Source organism: Limulus polyphemus, unplaced genomic scaffold (genome assembly GCF_000517525.1).
Source record: "Limulus polyphemus unplaced genomic scaffold, Limulus_polyphemus-2.1.2 Scaffold21, whole genome shotgun sequence".
NCBI lineage: Eukaryota > Metazoa > Arthropoda > Merostomata > Xiphosura > Limulidae > Limulus > Limulus polyphemus.
Genome location: NW_013665631.1, coordinates 1,187,990 through 1,208,567, shown reverse-complemented (window position 1 = coordinate 1,208,567; position 20,578 = coordinate 1,187,990). Strand labels below are relative to the sequence as shown.

The 20,578-nt window shown below is 32.0% G+C and overlaps 1 protein-coding gene across 7 annotated transcripts in view; it reads right to left on the bottom strand.

Moving 5' to 3' along the window:
- The window catches only part of LOC106458298 (CUGBP Elav-like family member 2), a 199,517-nt gene that overhangs the window by 140,883 nt on the left and 38,056 nt on the right, over positions 1-20,578 (bottom strand). For 6 of the 7 annotated variants that reach the window (XM_022384614.1, XM_013917802.2, XM_022384587.1 and 3 more), the window contains exons 2-3: positions 1,915-2,147; positions 1,497-1,711 (exon numbers count right to left, since the gene is read on the bottom strand). In XM_022384614.1, coding sequence (XP_022240322.1) covers positions 1,497-1,691 — 195 coding nt within the window. In that variant the 5' untranslated portion in view covers positions 1,692-1,711; positions 1,915-2,147. The remainder of the gene's footprint in view (positions 1-1,496; positions 1,712-1,914; positions 2,148-20,578) is intronic. The other variant, XM_022384581.1, reaches the window with a different exon arrangement.

The following is a 20,578-nucleotide window of genomic DNA, read 5'->3' as shown; positions in this document are numbered from 1 at the left end:
GTTGTAAGTCCACAGACATACCGCTGTGCCACTGGGGGGGCCACAATTTAATTTATCGAAACCAAATTAAAAACAAAAGCCTCACATAAAATAACTTGATGTATAATTTTAAACTTTAAAAACCTATGCAAGTCCTTATGACACAATTGTTCTCCAGATGCATTATAAGAATCTGATATATATATGTATGATTTATTTTAAGCATCTACTGTATGAAATATACAGTCAATTTGTCCTAGAATGTATCATAGGACCTAGATATATAAGTAAATTGGTTCTGATACCAAAAGATATCTATAGCAATCCAACGTAGCTTTACAATATTTTAGAAAATACTATTCACGATAAGCATATGTGACAAAAAAGCTGTCAAAACGTCTTTACTAGTGTGCTGCAATGTTTGACCAATGAAGACAAAGCAATCAGGGATTTTTAATGCAACTAAAAGCGTTTAACAACAGTGATACACATGTTCGAAGCTGAACTATTTGCATTACTGTTCTTATTGATATATATAGAACAACATTTACCTATGGTCAAGGTATTAACTACTACTTTGGATCACTACTGTTGTTGATATGATTTAACAAGTAAACTATGTATTGTCGAGACAGTAATATCTTAGCATTACTGCTATTGTTGATATTGTATAATATCTACCTAGTAAGATATATATATATATATATATACACATATAGTCAAGGTATTATATAATACTTCGTCATTTGTTTGTTTTAGAGCAAAGCTACACTTGGTAATCTGCTGTATCCACCGCGGAGATTCGAACTTCAGATTTGTAAGTCTGTCAACCTGCCGCTGTCCCTCCGAGGGACTACTTCATCATCACTGCTATCGTTGATATAAGAAGAACCTGGTAAGATATGCATGATTGAGATATTAACACCTCGACGTTACCGCTGATATGGTATAACAGTTCTTCAGTGGAGCCATGTGTATATATGTGCATTATGTGTTCGAGATATAATTGCTACACAATTATAACTTCTATACGTAGATCCGAATATGTTCCCTAGGTTGGTTTTTATTTCTTTCATACATTTTATCACAGCTGCTCAAGGAAATGAAAAATATTGAACAGTTGTAGAAGAAACCATCACTTACCAATATATTTTTCTGCCACCTATAACGAAGAGACTTACTATTGGTGCAACTGAAAAACGTTAAGATTCTACTTTTACACATTCATGCGATAATTGCCATTATTTTTTCCTTTATCAAACACTCATGTTTTACAAGCAATTTTTATAACTAGCTTTCACCTGCTCAGGAATAAGTAACTTTAAATTATTAATTACATAAAGTTCACACGTCATATCACTTTTTTTACATTTGGGTGGATTGATTATTTCAAGGTTCAGCAGTTACATCGAAGTTATATTGACTAAAGAAAAATACTAAGAATAGAAAAATAAAGCTACAGTTAGAATGCAGAAGAGAAACACTTGTTAGTTATTAAGGAAAATAGTGATATTTACCAGCAGAGCTAAGCACTGCAGAGGCGAGGGAAGTTGAGCGGCTGGTGACAATCCTCTGGACTTGAAGATAGTTGTAAGAAAAGTCTGAAGAAATTTCTGGCTGTAAGCTCCTTTGGCACTCGCAACGGCCTTAGCCTTGAGCCGTCTGCTCAATCGTCTGTTGAGGGGCTTCACTTCAATGGATCGATAAGTCATTGGGGTTGTTGTGTGGGGTCCTGTATGAGACCAAACAAAATGCATTAAAAAACCCCAAATACCATGGAATTGATAACAAGGACACAATTATTAAATTAAGTTATGTGAAATATTACTACAGTTTGTTTATATTTATGTTTGCACGAACTCGAAAATGATCAATAATTAAAAAAGTCATGAGTCTAATAAATGTTTCTGGACTATGTTGTACTGAGGAAGTTACCCTATGTCATCCAATGAAGTTTGAAATTTACAGTCCGGTGTTCCTACTTTGTTGAACTGCAAAAAGATGGTTATGTTGCTCAAGTTCAGCGATGATCAGTCACTGATGTTTTTATCTCTTTAATGATTGTTTGATATTAACTATTATTAAACAGATTATTCAAGGCTGAGTTAGTCTTCTATCAACAGGTGGCGCGATTTCGGTAGTCATCTGGTAAAACACGTGACAGTCACCTACAGAAGAGAAGAAAAAAAGTTAAACTTTGATTTTTCGAAATAACTTTCTAAGATGTTTACTTTATCTACATCTGCGAGAGTTTTGGCAGAACCGACCTTAACAGTTAAATATTAAAAGATAATGGTTCGAATTCAAAGGTACTGAAGCTAAAATGGGTGATTAAGAAGGAAGATGGTTGTATCTGTTTGTAATTAAGCACAAAGCTACACAATGGGCTATCTGAGCTCTTCCCACCACGGGTATCGAAACCCGGATTCTAGTGTTGTAAATCCGCAGGGAAGATGGATGAGTTACCAGATACATAGTCCCACAAAATAGTACATTTACATTCCGGACAAACGAAATAGTATATATATATATATATAGTTTTACTTTATAATAAGTACATTCACGAGAAGCGATATACATATGGCTTAATTATCAAAGATAATTATCGTTTTTTATTAGATAAACGTACACCAGTTAATGGTTTGCACAGTTTTATGAAAACAAAGCACTTTCATGTTGCATTATTTAAATAAGAATCGTTTCTGACCAGATCAAAGATATTGTAAAAGCTGCAGATATGCATAGGGCAAAAGCATTGTGATTTTTTAAAAATCTTTGGAGCCATATCAAACAGTGGTTAGTTAAACCATGATTATAATATATATATATATATATATATATATGGCAAACGACTGCCGACATAAAAATTTTAAGTTGTATAAGATTTTTTTTTTAATTTTCGGAGAATGATTAACGTCAACGATGTATTCTTATTAAGCAATACGACTTTAAATTTAGTATCAATGTATAATTATGGTACTTTATAATAATAGAATTTTCCTTTTTTTACCCCGAAGAAGAATAGTCAACTATCCCAAAGCATTCGAATTTCTGTGTCTTTTGAAATATACTTGATGTTTTATTATCATTTGTGTTAATTCTTTCAACATGGAATGTATAATTATGTCATAAAATATAAATATGGCCGTTCAGAATGTAACAGTTAAATGACGGTTCTGTTGCTATATTTTGTTCTGTTTCAAATAGCAGCTAGTTACTAAGCTGTAGAAAATGAACTATTAATAATGTGTTATAATATTCCATGTTCGAAAGTGAAGGGTTAAGAATATCACGCATTTGTTGTAGTTGTAAAACAATGTTTGTAAAAGTCCAGAGATTTCGAACTTAAAGAATGGGAAAAACTCGCACACTTATTGCCTTGTTTCTCTATTGGGTTGGTGATTGCGAAGATTCGTAATGAGGTAAGAAGGCACAATTCAAGTCAATTCCATGCAGTTTACAGCTCTGAAATTTACATTCTCTATTCTGAAGCATTTATTTGATTTTTTACCGTAGTATTCAACCCGTCATTAAAATTCATGATTATAGAATAAAATAACTAGAATTCATGTAATCAGAAACAAGTGTAAAGTGAGGAGAAACTTCCAGAAAAATCAAGTTTAAGAAGCGTGTCTCTCATGAAGTAACCATGAAATAGATTTGCGAATTTGCTCCTGTAAATATCTGAATTATGAAGATAATCAATTTAACTTACTCACTTTGAAGATGTAAACTCATGTTCCAAAAATGTTTAAAGTATACTATAAAACTATTTTATCTCCATCGAAAGGACATTCTCAGTTACATTATATTTAACTTATTAAATTAAGGTAGTTATTTTTCGGATCATTAACTTTACTTCACATAAAAGAAAACAAGTTAAATCGGTTGCTGTTTAGTAAGTATTGGTAACTTTTATATATTAAAATTCTGCAGAGAAATAGGTTATAGATTCCTATGAGCCTTTCTAATGTTGTGTTTGTAAATTTAGGGTATGCCTTTTTAGATTTTCTGATTAGTTTTTATGGAAACCGTCTTATTGTATGTCATAAAGTTCAGTATCTGTAGTTTTGCTAATTCTTAATAAGAGTAGTTTAAACATTTAAGAATATATGGTAAATGAAGTATGAGTTATAGACTTACCAGTCCGATAACTATGCTCTTGGAAAATAATCTACATTTGACTTCTGAAGAATATTTCCTCATATTGTACAACGAATCTTAGACCACGATCAGCAGAATACTGCAGTTTCAAGCTATATCAGATCTAATCTGTACAACTAGATCGATGATAGAGAATACTTGCTTTATATGTCTAGGTGCGAGACACAACTTGGTGTAGATTTATAAACCCACCTTTACTGCACAGAGTTGAACGGTGACAAGCTGATCCACAGCTGATGAACAAGGTAAACAAACGTTAAACATTAAGTACGATGACTACTGTACCAAGTTTAAGTGAATTCTTTATTACGTTTTGAGATATTCTTAATAACATGCATTGATTACAATCTAAGTAACATTACTAATGATTATAATAACGTAGAACCAACTTTATCCATAGCTAATTAGATTAAAGTTTCCATTAGGTGTACTGATCATATTAAGTAAACAAGTAAGAAAAGATGAATAACGGAAGAAAATTAGATCTTTTTGTTAATGAACATCACAGATATGAAGCGTTCGGATTACTCGAAACTCTAGAAAGAGATTTGTAACCGGTCTGGAATGCTATCTGTCGAGTTATAGGGCTCTTATGCAGTCCCATTGGACTAGAGACAAACAAGATCATAATTAATACATATTAATAGAGATAGATAGATGGGTGAATGGAGGAATGGGTGGACAGATAGAGAGAGGAAACGCCCACCTGAGAAATTACTTGTCAAACCAATTGTTCAACAACAAATTCGTACATTGTTCTAAAACTTTTAAGTTTTTCTTTCATTTACAAATATAATATTAATAATGGAACAAATAATAAAATTTAAAAATCATGAAAGTGGAAAGTACGTTCATGGCAATGCAAAAGGTTGATGCTAATAACCTAATTGTTTTTTATGCTTTTTTTAAAACACATTATTTTGTTTTCACGATGTCTTGAATTTCCAGTGGATAGCACAACTGAGACACACATAAAAAATTAAAGACTCAATTTCGTCATTTTCTATGACTTCAAAGAAAGCTCTGATGGTATTACATGTAAGTGAAGATAAACTTTTAAATAATAGTTGAAATCCTTATTCTTTTCATCGTTTAAGGTGTTTAAATACGGCTTCTGATAAAACACGCCAGCGTACGTAATCAAATGATTATTAAGAGATATTTAAAAAAAATTTCATGATTTGTTTAATATAAGCTGCAGATTAGCTTTGTAGTAAACTTTGGATTTCCGAGATGGCGAACCGGCTTGGAATCCGTGTGATACCACAAAATATTCCCCACACTTTTGAGCTGTGAGTGCATTATAAGAGTGACAGTCAATCATATAGCATTGGTACTGTTGACTGGGGATAACAGCCTAAGTAGTTTTGTCATAAATACCAATACTTGAACATATGAGAATTATTTGGGAGTTATGAGTCACGTGAGTGCTTCTTCTCGTATAGTTGTTCTGGATTGGTCCCTGAAGGGTGGATTTCTTTTCTAACTACACTTCTTAGATTTGTATATTGCCATAAATATATTTCACCACAAAAATGAAAAAAAAAAGATATGATCAATTATTTCCATTATTATATAAACAAACCATCCGTTTTTATTTTCTGAACATTAAACAATAGATGCTAAAAAGAGAAACATAGAAAGTGGGTAAGGTGTTCGGGGTTTAAGATAAAGAATCTGCTTATTTCGCTAAACTATTTAGATAAAAAATAAAGTTAAAAATTAATAGAGTAAATCCAGTCGCCATATCCTTTATATACAATACATCTGGACTTGTTTTCAACATTTTAATATATTTTTTTTTACTATCGGCCAAACCCGGCCCAGTGTTAGTATACTTGTTTGTGATATGAGGTTTCTTGCTTCGCGCCTCGATACCGCTAAAGAAAAACAAAAAAAAAACATCGCGCTCAGTAATTTCGTATGAGTTACAACAGTGACAGACAAATTAAAAAATTTGTTAAGAGTAGTCCAATAGTTGGTGGTGGGTGGTATTGGCTAGTTGCCTTCCATCATTACAAAAATAAGGACGGCTAATGCAAAGTTCTCGAGTTGCTTTGCACGAAATTTAACAAACAAAGAGAAGAAATGAAAAACATACTTTTAGTAGAAAAACTTCTCATATAAATAAATAAGCTATTCTTGTTATGTCTGGGGACTTATAACGCTAGAATCCAGGTTTCGATGCCCGTGGTGGGCAGAGCACAGATAGCGCATTGTTTAGTTTTGTGCTTAATTACAAACAAACAATAATGTTGATAATTTTTTATTGACAGTGTTAGTAGCTATTTTCATGTTTGTGTTTCGACCAGTTCATCTACATTCAACCTACAAACTATGTTTCTTCCAATCTGATTAAAACAAGAAAATATCTATATCATTTTGGTTTCGGATATATTTCATTATTTTTAATTTGGCACACAATAATCCAGTTTTGTGGACTATGTGTAAAAGAATAATCATTCCGTGATTTTTATATATACGCTTGCACCCAAGTGGTACAGCGGTATGTCTGCAAACTTACAACGCTAGAATCCGGGTTTCAATACTCGTGATGGGCAGAGCACAGATGGCCCATTGTGTAGCTTGTACTTAATTACAAACGAACAAACAATATATATATATATACGTTTTATTTATAGTTAAGTCTAGAAACCGACATTATATTAACGCATTTTACCTGTGAAAAAAAAAATATCGAATTAAGATTTAAATATTATTAATATTTTAATTTCATTAACAAAACGAATTTTAGGCTTGTTGAATTTAAGTTTTAAGCCTTATTAATCCTGGAATTTCCCACCAAACATGCTCGCCCGTTCAATCATGGGCTGTTATAATGTAACGATAATCCCCAGTATTCGTTGGTAAAAGAGTAGCTCAAGAGTTGGCAGTGGATGGTGATGATTAGTTGCCTTCCCTCTAGTGTTTCAATGCTAAATTACGGATGGCTAGTGTAGATAGCCCTCATGTCGCTTTGTGCGAAATTCAAACCAATCCTGGAACTTCGGAAACGAAAAAGAAAACAAAATTCTTTCATTTGAGAGCGTAACCAAGCTAAATGGTTAAACGTCAGTTTCTCAAAATACAATTCAAAGGGACATTGAACCTGTTTGACATCCTTTCTAAATAACTTTACCATGTAATATTGTACGTTAAACATCCTTTGAAAAGATAAGATGTATAGACTTCTTTCTTATCGTTACAGTTTGGAATTTTGTTCCTGCTCCACCTTCCCTCTCAAGTGTGTAATCCATCACCACATACAAAGCACTCATCCATGAAGAAATATACGAACACATGAACCGGTTAATTTACTTTCAGCATTAACACAGAGCAATAACATTTTATAGTGATCTAAATAAATAGTTACACAATAAAAAAAATTGAAACTACTGTGAAAAGCCTTTTCTGAAATCATGCCTAGTTCGAAAACGACGACAACAACAACAAAATATCAGGTAACTGTCGGCATGCTATTCAAATGATTGGAGAAAGAAAGTCCCATCAGAGTAAGTTACAACTTATGTTTTTACATTTCGGATGACGTCAGATGGGGTACATTAATCAGGATTATTAAGAAAACGATAACTACTTATGTACTTCAGAACTTTTTAAACTATTTGCTAAAATTTTGCAATAATAAGATGTTTTCCTTGCCAAGATAATAGAAATTCGATTATTCCACGAAAAAGTAAATGGTAAGACATGTTTTAAATACAGAAACTTCTCGAAGCGCGATATTTACCACCACCGAATTCTTTGCACGATTTTCTGGTATATTTAATGAAAAATATTGAACATTCTAACTGCTGGGACCGGTAGTATACACCAAACGTTTAGTAAATAACTTTAAATATTGAACATTCTAACTGCTGGGACCGGTAGTATACACCAAACGTTTAGTAAATAACTTTGTAACTGCTGGAACACGTAGTATACACCAAACGTTTAGTAAATAACTTTATAACTGCCAGGACCGGTAGTATACCCCAAACGTTTAGTAAATAACTTTATAACTGCCAGGACCGGTAGTATACACCAAACGTTTAGTAAATAACTTTGTAACTGCTGGAACCGGTTGTATACACCAAACGTTTAGTAAATAACTTTATAACTGCTGGGACCGGTAGTATACACCAAACGTTTAGTAAATAATTCGACGACGAGGAACCCACTTTGAGATTAATAATGGCTGGAGACGGCTTAAATGGGTAATGAAGAAAAACTTTAATATAAGTTTAACATAACAGCAAATGTACAACGTTTCGACAAGGTTTTGTCATCATCAGGTACAAGTTTAGTAAATAACTTTATAACTGCCAGGACCGGTAGTATACACCAAACGTTTAGTAAATAACTATAATACTGCCGAGACCGGTAGTATACACCAAACGTTTAGTAAATAGCCTTATAACTGCTGGAACCGGTAGTATACACCAAACGTTTAGTAAATAGCTTTATAATTGCTGGAACCGGTAGTATACACCAAACGTTTAGTAAATAACTTTGTAACTGCTGGAACCGGTAGTATACACCAAACGTTTAGTAAATAACTTTATAACTGCCGGGACCGATAGTATACACCAAACGTTTAGTAAATTACTTTATAACTGCCAGGACCGGTAGTATACACCAAACGTTTAGTAAATAACTTTATAACTACTGGGACCGGTAGTATACACCAAACGTTTAGTAAATAACCTTATAACTGCTGGAACCGGTAGTATACACCAAACGTTTAGTAAATAACTTTATAACTGCCAGGACTGGTAGTATACACCAAACGTTTAGTAAAACTTTATAACTACTGGGACCGGTAAAATAACTTTATAACTGCCAGGACTGGTAGTATACACCAAACGTTTAGTAAATAACTTTATAACTACTGGGACCGGTAGTATACACCAAACGTTTAGTAAATAACTTTAAATGTTGAACATTCTAGCTGCTGGGACCAGTAGAATACACCAAACGTTTAGTAAATAACTTTAAATGAAGTTAATAATTGGAAGAAGTAATTTGAATGTAGTTTATTATTCGATTGGATTAAAAATAGCTTTCATAGAATATACTTATTTATTCCTATCATCTTTAAAATATATCTTAGAGATGCGGACAGTACAACTGTTGGCAAAAGAAGAACAATCTTCAATAACAAAATATAATTATGGGTTTTATTGTTTAATTTGTCTGCATGCTCCGAAAAATATTTGTTGCATGTTTCATATCCTCAAAATTTAACATTACACTTTTTAATTTTGATATAATTATTTTTAATTAAACACAAAGTTACACAATGGGATATCTGTACTCTTCTCATCATGGATAGTGAAACCCGATTTTTAGTGTTCTTAAGTCCGTAGGCATTCCGCTGCGCCACGGGGGGCATTTTTATACAAACCACATAAATAGGTTTAACATATTAAATTATCATAAAAAAAATCGCTTCTTAACTTCAAGCAAACTTCTGGCGCTTAAGATAATGAAAATGGACAGCTGTTTTGTGGCTTAAAGTTCCGAATTCTTTTTGTATTCGATAGCATTCTACCAAATAATATTTAACGTTTGTTTTATTCTTTTAATAAATTTGATTATTATTTTGTATCGACATTCAAATCTCTTCTAAAATATCTCGCCATTAGCTCATAATATGCATATATGTAAATAATGAAACAAAATAAATAAAAATATTTAATATATTCATAATCTTTTATTATTATTAATCTTAAATACATAAATGCACACATACGTTAAAGCATAAATATCGATCTCGTGTCTTTAAAAATATTCTTCAGTTTCCAAAGTAAGCCATATATATTTTTTAATACCAAAATGACAAAACTTCAAACGTTATTTTATCTTAGAGTTTTATATATGTATTAAACTCTCTTTATGTATTAAATTATGCAATATATAACGTGTTTTTAACTTTAGCAATAAAATAATTTTGATCAAATAAACTCTTACTTTTTAACACAATACCAGAACACAAATATTTGGAAAAAAGTTTTTTTGTAAAGTATTATTTTTTTTTGTAATACGCTTATTAATTTGTTTGTTAATAGGCAAAGAGCATTTATTTGTATTTTTGACATGATATTTATGTAAGTGTATTCTTAAACAGTAAACAAACGTGAATTACAACAAACTTAAAAGCTTACGAGAAATATTTTATCCCTAGTAGGGGCTATAATATATTTACTGTGTATACTATAACATTCCCACAAATATAAGAATTTGTTGTATTACAGGTAAATATACCTTCTTCATATTTCTCTGGTTTAAGATAATACATAAATAGTGGATTTCTTTGTGTTAATATGATTCGTTTATTTTTAAATGTAGGTTTACAAGTTGTATCCACAATTATTTCAAATTCTTTTTTGATATCATTAATACTAGTTTTAATTCAATGACAGTATGTAATTTTGAAATGAATAACCTGTTGTTTTTTTTATACATTATCTTTATGGTTATTGCTAACTTACTTCCTCACTTCACTTAAGTTAAAACCTCTATCTATTATATTTTTTGGATAATGACAGTACTTAAGGTAAGATGTTAATCATATTAGCTTTTTTTGTTAAACTTCCGGATTAGAAAAAATATAAAAATATAGACAAAGTGGAATGTAATTGATTATGTACAGGGTGATTATTATGCAAATATAAATACTGATGTGAATTAATAGGTTTGTAAAATAAATCAGTTTCAATCTTAACATCTTCTTTTTTATATTTCATTTATGGAAAAAAATAAACCTAAATTACTATTTTCACAAATAATCTATATATTAGGGTTGATTTAATAACATCTTCAAAAATAAAAACTATCATCTAAATATATTTACTAGTTTTGCTTTAAATAACTGACATAACTACATTCAAAATAACTGAAGAAATTATTGAACATTTCAATTTCAAAATATTATATACTAATACACTATTATTTTGTTACATTTTACTAAACACTCTTTGAGTAAAAAGGCCGGGCATGGCCAGGTGGTTAGGGCTCTCGACTCGCAATCTGACGGTCGTGGATTCGAATCCCTGTCCCACCAATCATGCTCGCCCTTTTGGCCCTGGGGCGTTATAATGTTTTTTGTTGTTTTTTTTTAATTTCGCGCAAAGCTACACGAGAGCTATCTGCGCTAGCCGTCCCTAATTTAGCAGTGTAAGACTAGAGGGAAGGCAGCTAGTCATCACCACCCACCGCCAACTCTTGGGCTACTCTTTTACAAACAAATAGTGGGATTGACCGTCACATTATAAAGCCCCCACGGGTGAAAGGGCGAGCATATTTGATGTGACGGGGATTCGAACCCGCAACTCTCAGATTGCGACTCGAGCACCCTAACCACCTGGCCATGCCGGGCCTATTATAATGTGACGGTAATATTCGTTGGTAAAAGAGTAGCTCAAGAGTTAGCGGTGTAGCTCGTGTAGCTTTGCGCGAAATTCAAAAACAAACAAACAAGCAATCCTGGCAAAAGAAAATCATAGTGAAAGACCATTATATAGAGAAAAGTCGCTTGAAACTAGAAGAGGAACTTCTTGTAATAATGATAGAATGGAGGGTATCTTAACAAAGTTGAAATATCTACAAACATGTTTTATACAGGAATTACAGACAAGAAAAATATGTCATATTTGCATGAATATTGACAATTCCGGCAGGAAATGTCAGTCAACATAATAGAAGCTATGAAAAATAATACTTAGCTATATGAAAAGAGCGTTGAAGATATTTTTTATGAAAATATTTAAAGGAAATCTATAAATCTTTAAGGTTAAATCTGAAGAGCATCCTTGAAGATAAGAAACTGGTATTTATGCTTTTATGCATCTGTGTTCACATTTTACATTTATTCATTTTAAATGAATAAGAATAATAAGTCTGAAAACATTTCAGTTATTTTTATTTTATATTGTTTGATTTTAATAAACATTTCCCTGAGCCAAATAGTACATATACATATATTTAAGGCTACCATCCGAAAATAATAATTATGCAGTTTGTTTTCTTTGAAATAATATATATTTAACAATAAATGTAGGGTGACTTTGTCACAATATAGGTCTAAATCTTAAGAAAGTAAATTATTAAAGTTTAATCCTTACAATTTATGATTAAACTAGATGTAAGTTCCTGTTAACGTATCTGACAGATAATTATATCACAAGATTAAAGTGTAGTTTGGTTTCGCCCGATGATTACAATGCATTATTTGGTCCGCAAACACGATCTTATAAGTCTAATGTTGCACTCAGAGAGTCTGATGAATTGTGATTTTGAATGAAAGCCTCATCGGCCGAGGTCTATAATACGCGATTTCATTTCATTTCAAAATCCCTGTTTAGTAAGTGAATGGTGAAATGTTCGAATTCATTAGCTTAGTGTAGTGCGCCATCACATTTTCTGCTATTAGGGTTAATGCTCTGCCTGCTTCTATGTTATACATCTCACTGATGTGTCAAAACCTTTAAATCAGTTCTAAAATGTGCATGATATATTTAGTTGATATGAAAATCGGAACAAACTAAGATGACTATATTTTCGAACACGTAACTAGTATCATATGAGTGTACACATATAATCTAATAAAAAAACAACTTAAAAGAATGAAATCAAAATTAGCGGCCAAACTGGTAGCTACACATATAGCATTAATAAGAATTTTACAGCAAATACTCATTCATTAGTTATCCAGGCCGTGTTTTGGGTTCAGCTTCGGGCATGATGGTGAGTAAAACAAAATACACGGCTTAGTTTCCGTTTTGCTTGGCCTAACCAATATTTATTTATCTGTACGTCCTTTCATCCTATAGTTTTGTTGATTTAAATCAGTCATATGAATGACAAAACCAAAAAACTGAAACTATCAACTTTTACAGTTAGGTGAAGCTGTAGTAAACATTTAATACAAATATCTCACGTGACTTTTTGCGTAGACGTGCGTAAAAATTGTGGTCAAATTTGAGCAATCTTTGTGAATAACTTTGTACAAGTGGCTTATATTTAGATCAAATTTGACACCTAATTTTAGGTTATAGAGATATATCTATGTAACAAGTTTTAAAAAAAAATCCATAAAAGTTAAGTATGTTTTTCTATCAAATAAAGTTTCCGTTCTTTCGGTGCGAAGAAAGAAAAAAAAAATCAATCAAAATTCGGGTTTTTCTATCTCGTGTATTTCTTAATGGATTGCCTTGAAATTTGATATGTGTAGTAAGGTTCCAGCAGAACATATCCACTGAAACTATGTGATAGTTTGGATTACCACAATTCGAGCTACAGAAGGGGGAAAATCGCTAAGCTATCATTCCTGTTAACAACACACAGTGTATCCTGCATGATTGTTTTGGCCGCACGACACAATATCGTGTGTCTTGATATCAGTTTTGGATGATAATTCAAAAATTACCATTACAAGACAATTAGAACCAAAATAAAATATTTATTCCTTCCATATCTTAGAGCTGGTGGATCTATTATAAAGTATCACGACGCTTTTATATAAACATAACAGTATATTATATCCCGTATAATATATTTTTCTGGAGCCACGAGTGCTTGGAAAAGAAACTGAATGAAACGAACAAAGTCCTATAACTCCACACTGACTCACATTAATAGTAGAATTTGCTGACAATATTTTGGTATTAAAATCGTTTAACCCATTTTCTTGTGGTGCCATGAGCATAAATGAATAAATATCGATATGTGTGTATACTCTAACTGTATTTTTAAACATATTATATTATGTGTGTATACTCTGTATTTTTAAACATATTATATTATGTGTGTATACTCTAACTGTATTTTTAAACATATTATATTATGTGTGTATACTCTAACTGTATTTTTAAACATATTATATTATGTGTGTATACTCTAACTGTATTTTTAAACATATTATATTTCTCATAGAGGAATAATGAACATAACTTGATATTTATTGCATATTTCCTTGCTTTTAAACAGAGGGAACAAGCAAAAATTTATAAAGCCATGAAAAATTATATATATCAATTGAGAGATTATAACTTTAAATTCTGACTTACATTTTCAAATATAAAGAGCATAAGCATTAAGGAAACATGATAGATATATGAGGAATAAAGTAAGAATCATATGTCATAATGTGTTCATCAAAACTCTCGGTGTTGTCACCCTATTAGTTAATTATCAATATATACCCCATAATTTTATCTTAATATATCTTCCATTATTTTTAGAATAATAAATGTGCCCCGAAATGTGTGCATGCGTGTCTATAAAGAACTCATTTTATTTTATTTTGCTTTGACTGTAACATAATGATTTAATGGTGTAACCACATGATATAATTACACAACTGTTGAAGTGAACACAATGAGAGAATTTGGACACACCAGAAAAATGTTACCGGGTTTTGATCCACTTACAGGTAACAGTGGTTAAGTTCATAGACTTCCTGTTCCTAGGGTTTCTTTATATAAAAGTATCTAACTTTAAAGAAAAATACCTGAATATTGCATAATTATCAAACAACTAATAAATGTAAAAGGGTTTTAAGTTATGATTTCTTAAACCATTACTTCTTATGTTTTCTTTACATCCGTATTTAGAGAGTATAGAATACACATCACAAAATACAATTTCGCCACAAAACTCAACAATCTGGTGCGTAGTAAGGCCCGATATTGCCAGGTGGTTAGGACGCTTGACACGCAACCTAAGAATCTCGGGCTAGACTCGCCGTCCCACCAAATATGCTCGCCCTTTCAGCCGCGGGAGCGTTATAATGTGACGGTCAATCCTACTATTCGTTGGTAAAAAAGTAGCCCAAGAGTTGGCGGTGGGTGGTGATGACTAGCTGCCTTCCCTTTAGTCTTACACTGCTAAATTAGGAACGGCTAGCGCAGACAGCCCTCGTGTAGCTTTGCGCGAAATGCAGGAACAAAGAAACAAAGCTATGTAGTAACTTCATCTAAATGTCAATGTAAACATATTGTGAGGTAATCACAAGACACTCAGATGAAATAATTTCTTTTTTTTATTATAGCAGAAAGAGACAATATTAACTGATATTTAATGTCCATTAGTCTTCACTGGTGGGTGGTTGAATAAGTAAATTGTATATTATATGTAGTTTTTACACCCCTCTTTCGTTTGTTAAAATTAAGAAATATTTAATTAATGCTTTATATTATACAAATTCTTTTTGTATAAAAATGTTCTGGTGACAGCGCCTTTAATGGTGTTAATGTATCTTGAATCAACGTTAAAAACGTTTTGAAATATTCTATAAGAACAATGAAGAATATGCTTTCTTGAAGTATAATTCAAAGGCAATAGCTGTTCTTTATTGATGATTTGGTAATTTAGTTTTATTTAAGATTCAATGCAGCTAATATGAGACTTTTCCTGTATTGTCGCATCTCGTTAGAAGAAAATCAACAGGTCATTCTATATACAAGAACAATTTCTACAACTGCAATATTAAAACAAACCATTATTTGGTTAATAATTAACTGTATCTTATTTGATAGTGAAATGCTGCCACGGCTGGACGTATAGCTGGAGAACTATATATTAGAACATTTCCCGAAGAAAGATGCTTGTATAACGTAAATTGTAAACAATATTAACGTTGAGCCAGAGGAATGAAATCTTCAATATTCTCTATAACATAGCAGGACGTTTAAGGGAATAACTGGCCCCGGAGATATTCCCCAACACAATCGAGAGCAACCTCTCATCCGCTAAATAAAGGATAAGGTTAATAAACATGACCTTTCTACCCAAAATGTTACTGTGATAATGTTGGGCTAATCTGTTGGTATTGTTAAAAAATATACTAAACAAGGGATTTGAAGTTGATGAAGTTGCATAAGCCAAATCTCATAAGATTCCAACCGCATCTCAAAATCAATGGTTGTTCGTATGAGAAAGGAGGTCAGAAAAAATATATCACAAGAATTTCATTCTACGATATACCTGTCAAATTCCTTGATATCACCCACTGAGTTTTGTTTCTTTAGTCTGCTTAAACATAGTGTTGAAAGCGAAATTCAAATACAGTAGAAGTACTGTCAAGATCTGATGTCCAATTTTGACCACACTGTCCTTCTCTGTATCTTGTTACAATGAAAATTACAGAGTCAAGCAAAACAACGTAATTATGACCGTTCTTTTAAAATACAATTGACTTTATTAAACATATTCCGAATTGAAATATTTCTTTAAAGACAGATTATGGGGAAAAGGGCCATATGTGAATTCTGGTTGCTTTTTTTATGTGCGCTAATGGAACTGAATTGAAATATATAAAATGTCATTGCATTTTGACTACGCGGCCATATATATTTGTAACACAAACACAGTAACGTATTTACTGCATTGAAAAATGAGAATTGACAAACAAATGCTTGTTTTATTTATGAAGATCATTATATACCTTGTGTTTAGCAAAACAGTAAGCATGTTCATAAAATTAAATTGGATAGATTCTAAAGGAATCGCAATCAGAAAAATAAAGTTTTTTTTTTCATTTACGTTCTCTAAACAAAGCAGTGTCTCATCAAAAGCAAGAGAAAAATTAATTTTTAACCAAAGCAAAAGATAATTACATGTAAGTAGATGCTTATAATTCAATACTTTTCAGGTATTAATAAAGCGGAGAAAATCTACTAAAATAAGATAAGATTCATTTGTTGGAATCTAATCTCCACAAATCCAACAGATGGTAAGTGTTCATGTTTATTTAGGCCTGTATTTTCAAGTGACAATAAATTGATCATTCTATAGTTTGTTGTTCTTTTGTGAAATTTCTTTATCGATCCAATAAATCTCGCATGCAAGGATTGGCTTAACTAAGATTCGAGGTTGAGCAACAATCCTTTCAATTTTCCGGACTTTCATCCTACAATCAATCTTGGAATTGTGCGCAACATCACTTCTTCGTCTTTTCGTTCAAGTGCTACATTCATGTTCCACGGATGTGAGAGCATTGTTCAAAAGAGAGTTAAATATTTCAAGATGAGCTCTCATGTTCAGTTCAGTTAGAAACTACTTCCGTTACTCGGTATACTGATTTTTTTCTTGGTGTTCTCCAGGTCAGAATTGTGGATTTTTTACAAGAGAAATTAAGGATAATATATTTCTCTCTATGATGTCTAAAGGTACTAACAATTTATATTGTAGTCTTGAATAAAATACGTCAATTATAGAATGATTATTTTCTTCCTGTTCGACATTAATAGTATTATGTTGTTGATTACTGAATAATTATTCATACATTTTAAATAAGATGTGTGTTACACCAAACAGATAAACTGCTATGTTTAAATGTATACAAAATCATTTTCAACAGAGCCAAGTACTTTTCTTTGCTCAAGAAACTTTTTATGTTATTTAGAACTTTGAAACTACTTTTGGTACTAAGTTTCAGTGTTCATTTATTAAAATAGAGTTATTATATTCAGAAAGAATTAGTGAAGTGAATGTATGAATAAGTATTTGAAAATAAATAAACGATCTATATAAAAATCCTAAATTATCAGTTCATAATGCTCACATACATACAGTAGTGGAAGTAATTATGGAAACAGTGAATAAAATGGGTATCAAATGCAAGTATCATGGGATTTCTACCCTCTACTCTAAATTACACAGTAAATTACAGATACGTATTGATAATATAAACTGTGATTGGCTGTCATCCAATCAACCAGACAGTGACACATTAGAATAAGAGTACAGATAATCATACTATTCCCACCAGTAGTGTGGTGAATAAATTCATGACATTTATCAAAACAGATAAGAAACTGAAATTTTGACTGGTTAAGCCTACTCCATGCAAAAGATTGAAGTGAAATTTAATTATTCAGCAAGGTGTTGTATGAAAATTCTAAAGTGGGTATTTGAAACTAAACTAGTAATGTTGAGAATAGAATTAGTCAATGTAGGAAACCAAAACTCTCCATAAATGAAGTTAAGTAGCATCAGTTGTAGGAAGCCTAAACTCTTCATAAATGAAGTTAAGTAGCATCAGTTGTAGAAAACCAAAACTCTCCATAAATGAAATTAAGCAGCATCAGTTGTAGGAAGCCTAAACTCTTCATAGAAGAAGTCAAGTAGCATCAGTTGTAGGAAGCCTAAACTCTTCATAAATGAAGTTAAGGAGCATCAGTTGTAGGAAGCCTAAACTCTTCATAAATGAAGTTAAGTAGCATCAGTTGTAGAAAGCCTAAACTCTTCATAGATGAAGTTAAGGAGCATCAGTTGTAGAAAGCCTAAACTCTTCATAGAAGAAGTCAAGTAGCATCAGTTGTAGGAAGCCTAAACTCTTCATAAATGAAGTAAAGTAGCATCAGTTGTATCAGTGAATGTGTATCTGCTAAACAAACGCCCTCTGGGTCTGATAATTGAGCCAAAAGGATAAAGGGGCGTCAGAATTCAAACGATGGGATATGTAAAACTTGAGGAGAATGGATGCTTTCTACAGATGAATTCAAATTCAATTTGTTTGGCAAAACCAAGGATCATTTATTCCAATGGTAAAAAGGAGAATGTAATCATGGTCAGCGTAAAACATTTACATTGCAGCACGCTGGGAAGTTAATACAAGTGTAGGCAGATCTCAGTCAAGATATTGAAGATTTACACAAAATTAATGGCACCCGCCCTGTCTGCCAACATATACTGTAATATTCTTATCCATGATTTAATTCTCTTAGGAAGAAGACTCTCGGGTAGAGTTTCATTTTCCAGCATGACAGTGATCCCAAATATGCAGCTAATTTGGTGATATGACACCTGACACCGGCGTGGCCCGCACAAAGTCCTGATAGAAAAACTATGACTGTATGAGCTTATATGGAAGCTGAGACAGTTAAACTAGGTTAACCAAACAAATTGAACGAATTAGGAGGAGTACGTGGAACAATAATTTACGCTAATAAGTTAATAAACTTATAGTAATGTACTGCTCTGTTTGAAGTATAAACAAAAATATTTATCATTGTAACACTTATACGTTTTTCTTTTGTATTTTTTGTACTAGCGCTATGCTCTATTGATAAATTGACCTCTTAATTGCAATTATTTATTATTTGTGATCCCTGTATGTATATCGCCTGTGCGTTTTCATAAATATTTCCATATGTTACTCTTTTTCTAGTAGCAAAGTAGGGTAAATTAAAGCTGGGGCTAATATTTTGTGTGCAGAATATAATTACGTGCTGTGAGGTATACACAAAAGTTGAAGTTTTACAGTTCTCATGTTTATTTAACTAATAAACAACAATTAACTACTTTTTTACTTTCTATGACACTTACTATAAAACAATACCAAAGAAAAAAGGTAATTTTAGACGAAAGTTAATGGTTTTCTGTACAGCTAATGACTCTCTCTTTATAAAAGTTCAGTAGAATTGTTTGTTTGTTTGTTTTGAATTTCGCGCAAAGCTACACGAGGGCTATCTGAAATCTAGCGCGTTCGGTATGTCGTCTCATTCAACAGGCGAAAGCTTTCAAAATTTATTGCAGGATGTAAAATATTATATATATTTGAAGATGTATGATAAATATTTAATTAAGAATTTGAATAATCTTTGAACCCTCGTGTAGCTTTGCACGAAATTTAACAAAACAAACAAATTTATTTTGTTGTTTATGCTCATTTACAGCTGTCTCAGTTTCATTGGCTAATGGCAATTTTATCTCGAATGCAGAAGTAAATAATTAGGCCAGTAGCCAAGATTCGGAAAAGGGGTTCTAAATCTTTGAAAAAGGGCAATTAAAAACGACATGCCAGTACCGACGACGTCATGATCTTTGCTTGATGAGCTTCCAGAATAAGCCAAGTGTACGAACAGCATAATCTACCAACTAGTTACGGCGATAATAAGATCAGATTAGACTCTCTCGTATCCCTACCTCCGTTATGATTCAAGTTAAACACAAGAGTCAGTGAAACAGGCTAAGGAAATATTCATACTCTTCCACAGTTTCACCAACTGCCTTATACTAAGCTAACCAGTGAAGCATAATGAGTTAGAGGAGGCAGGTTAAAACCAAGAAAATAGTACAATGGCGTTAGAACTAGAGAAATTAGAGATCAAAAGTTAAAGCATAGGTAAAACAAGTACCAAAAAGGTGAATATTTTTATAAAGTGTGTTTGTTCGAACGGGTCGAACCCTCCTGGTTAGAGTTTTAACTCATTTGTTATGTGATCTTCTTTCATTAAACTCCATGAGTAAGGTTAGTATATATACACCTGGAAAAAAGTTAAGCACCCCCAAATATTTTTCAGGATTGCTTATTGAAAATAAGGTTTAATTTTCATGATGTTGAGCAATGTTCATAATTTCAAACATAATTAAAAGGATGTGAGCGTTCAGGTGTGACATTTAAATCAGGCATGTTTTTTTTCCCCACGTG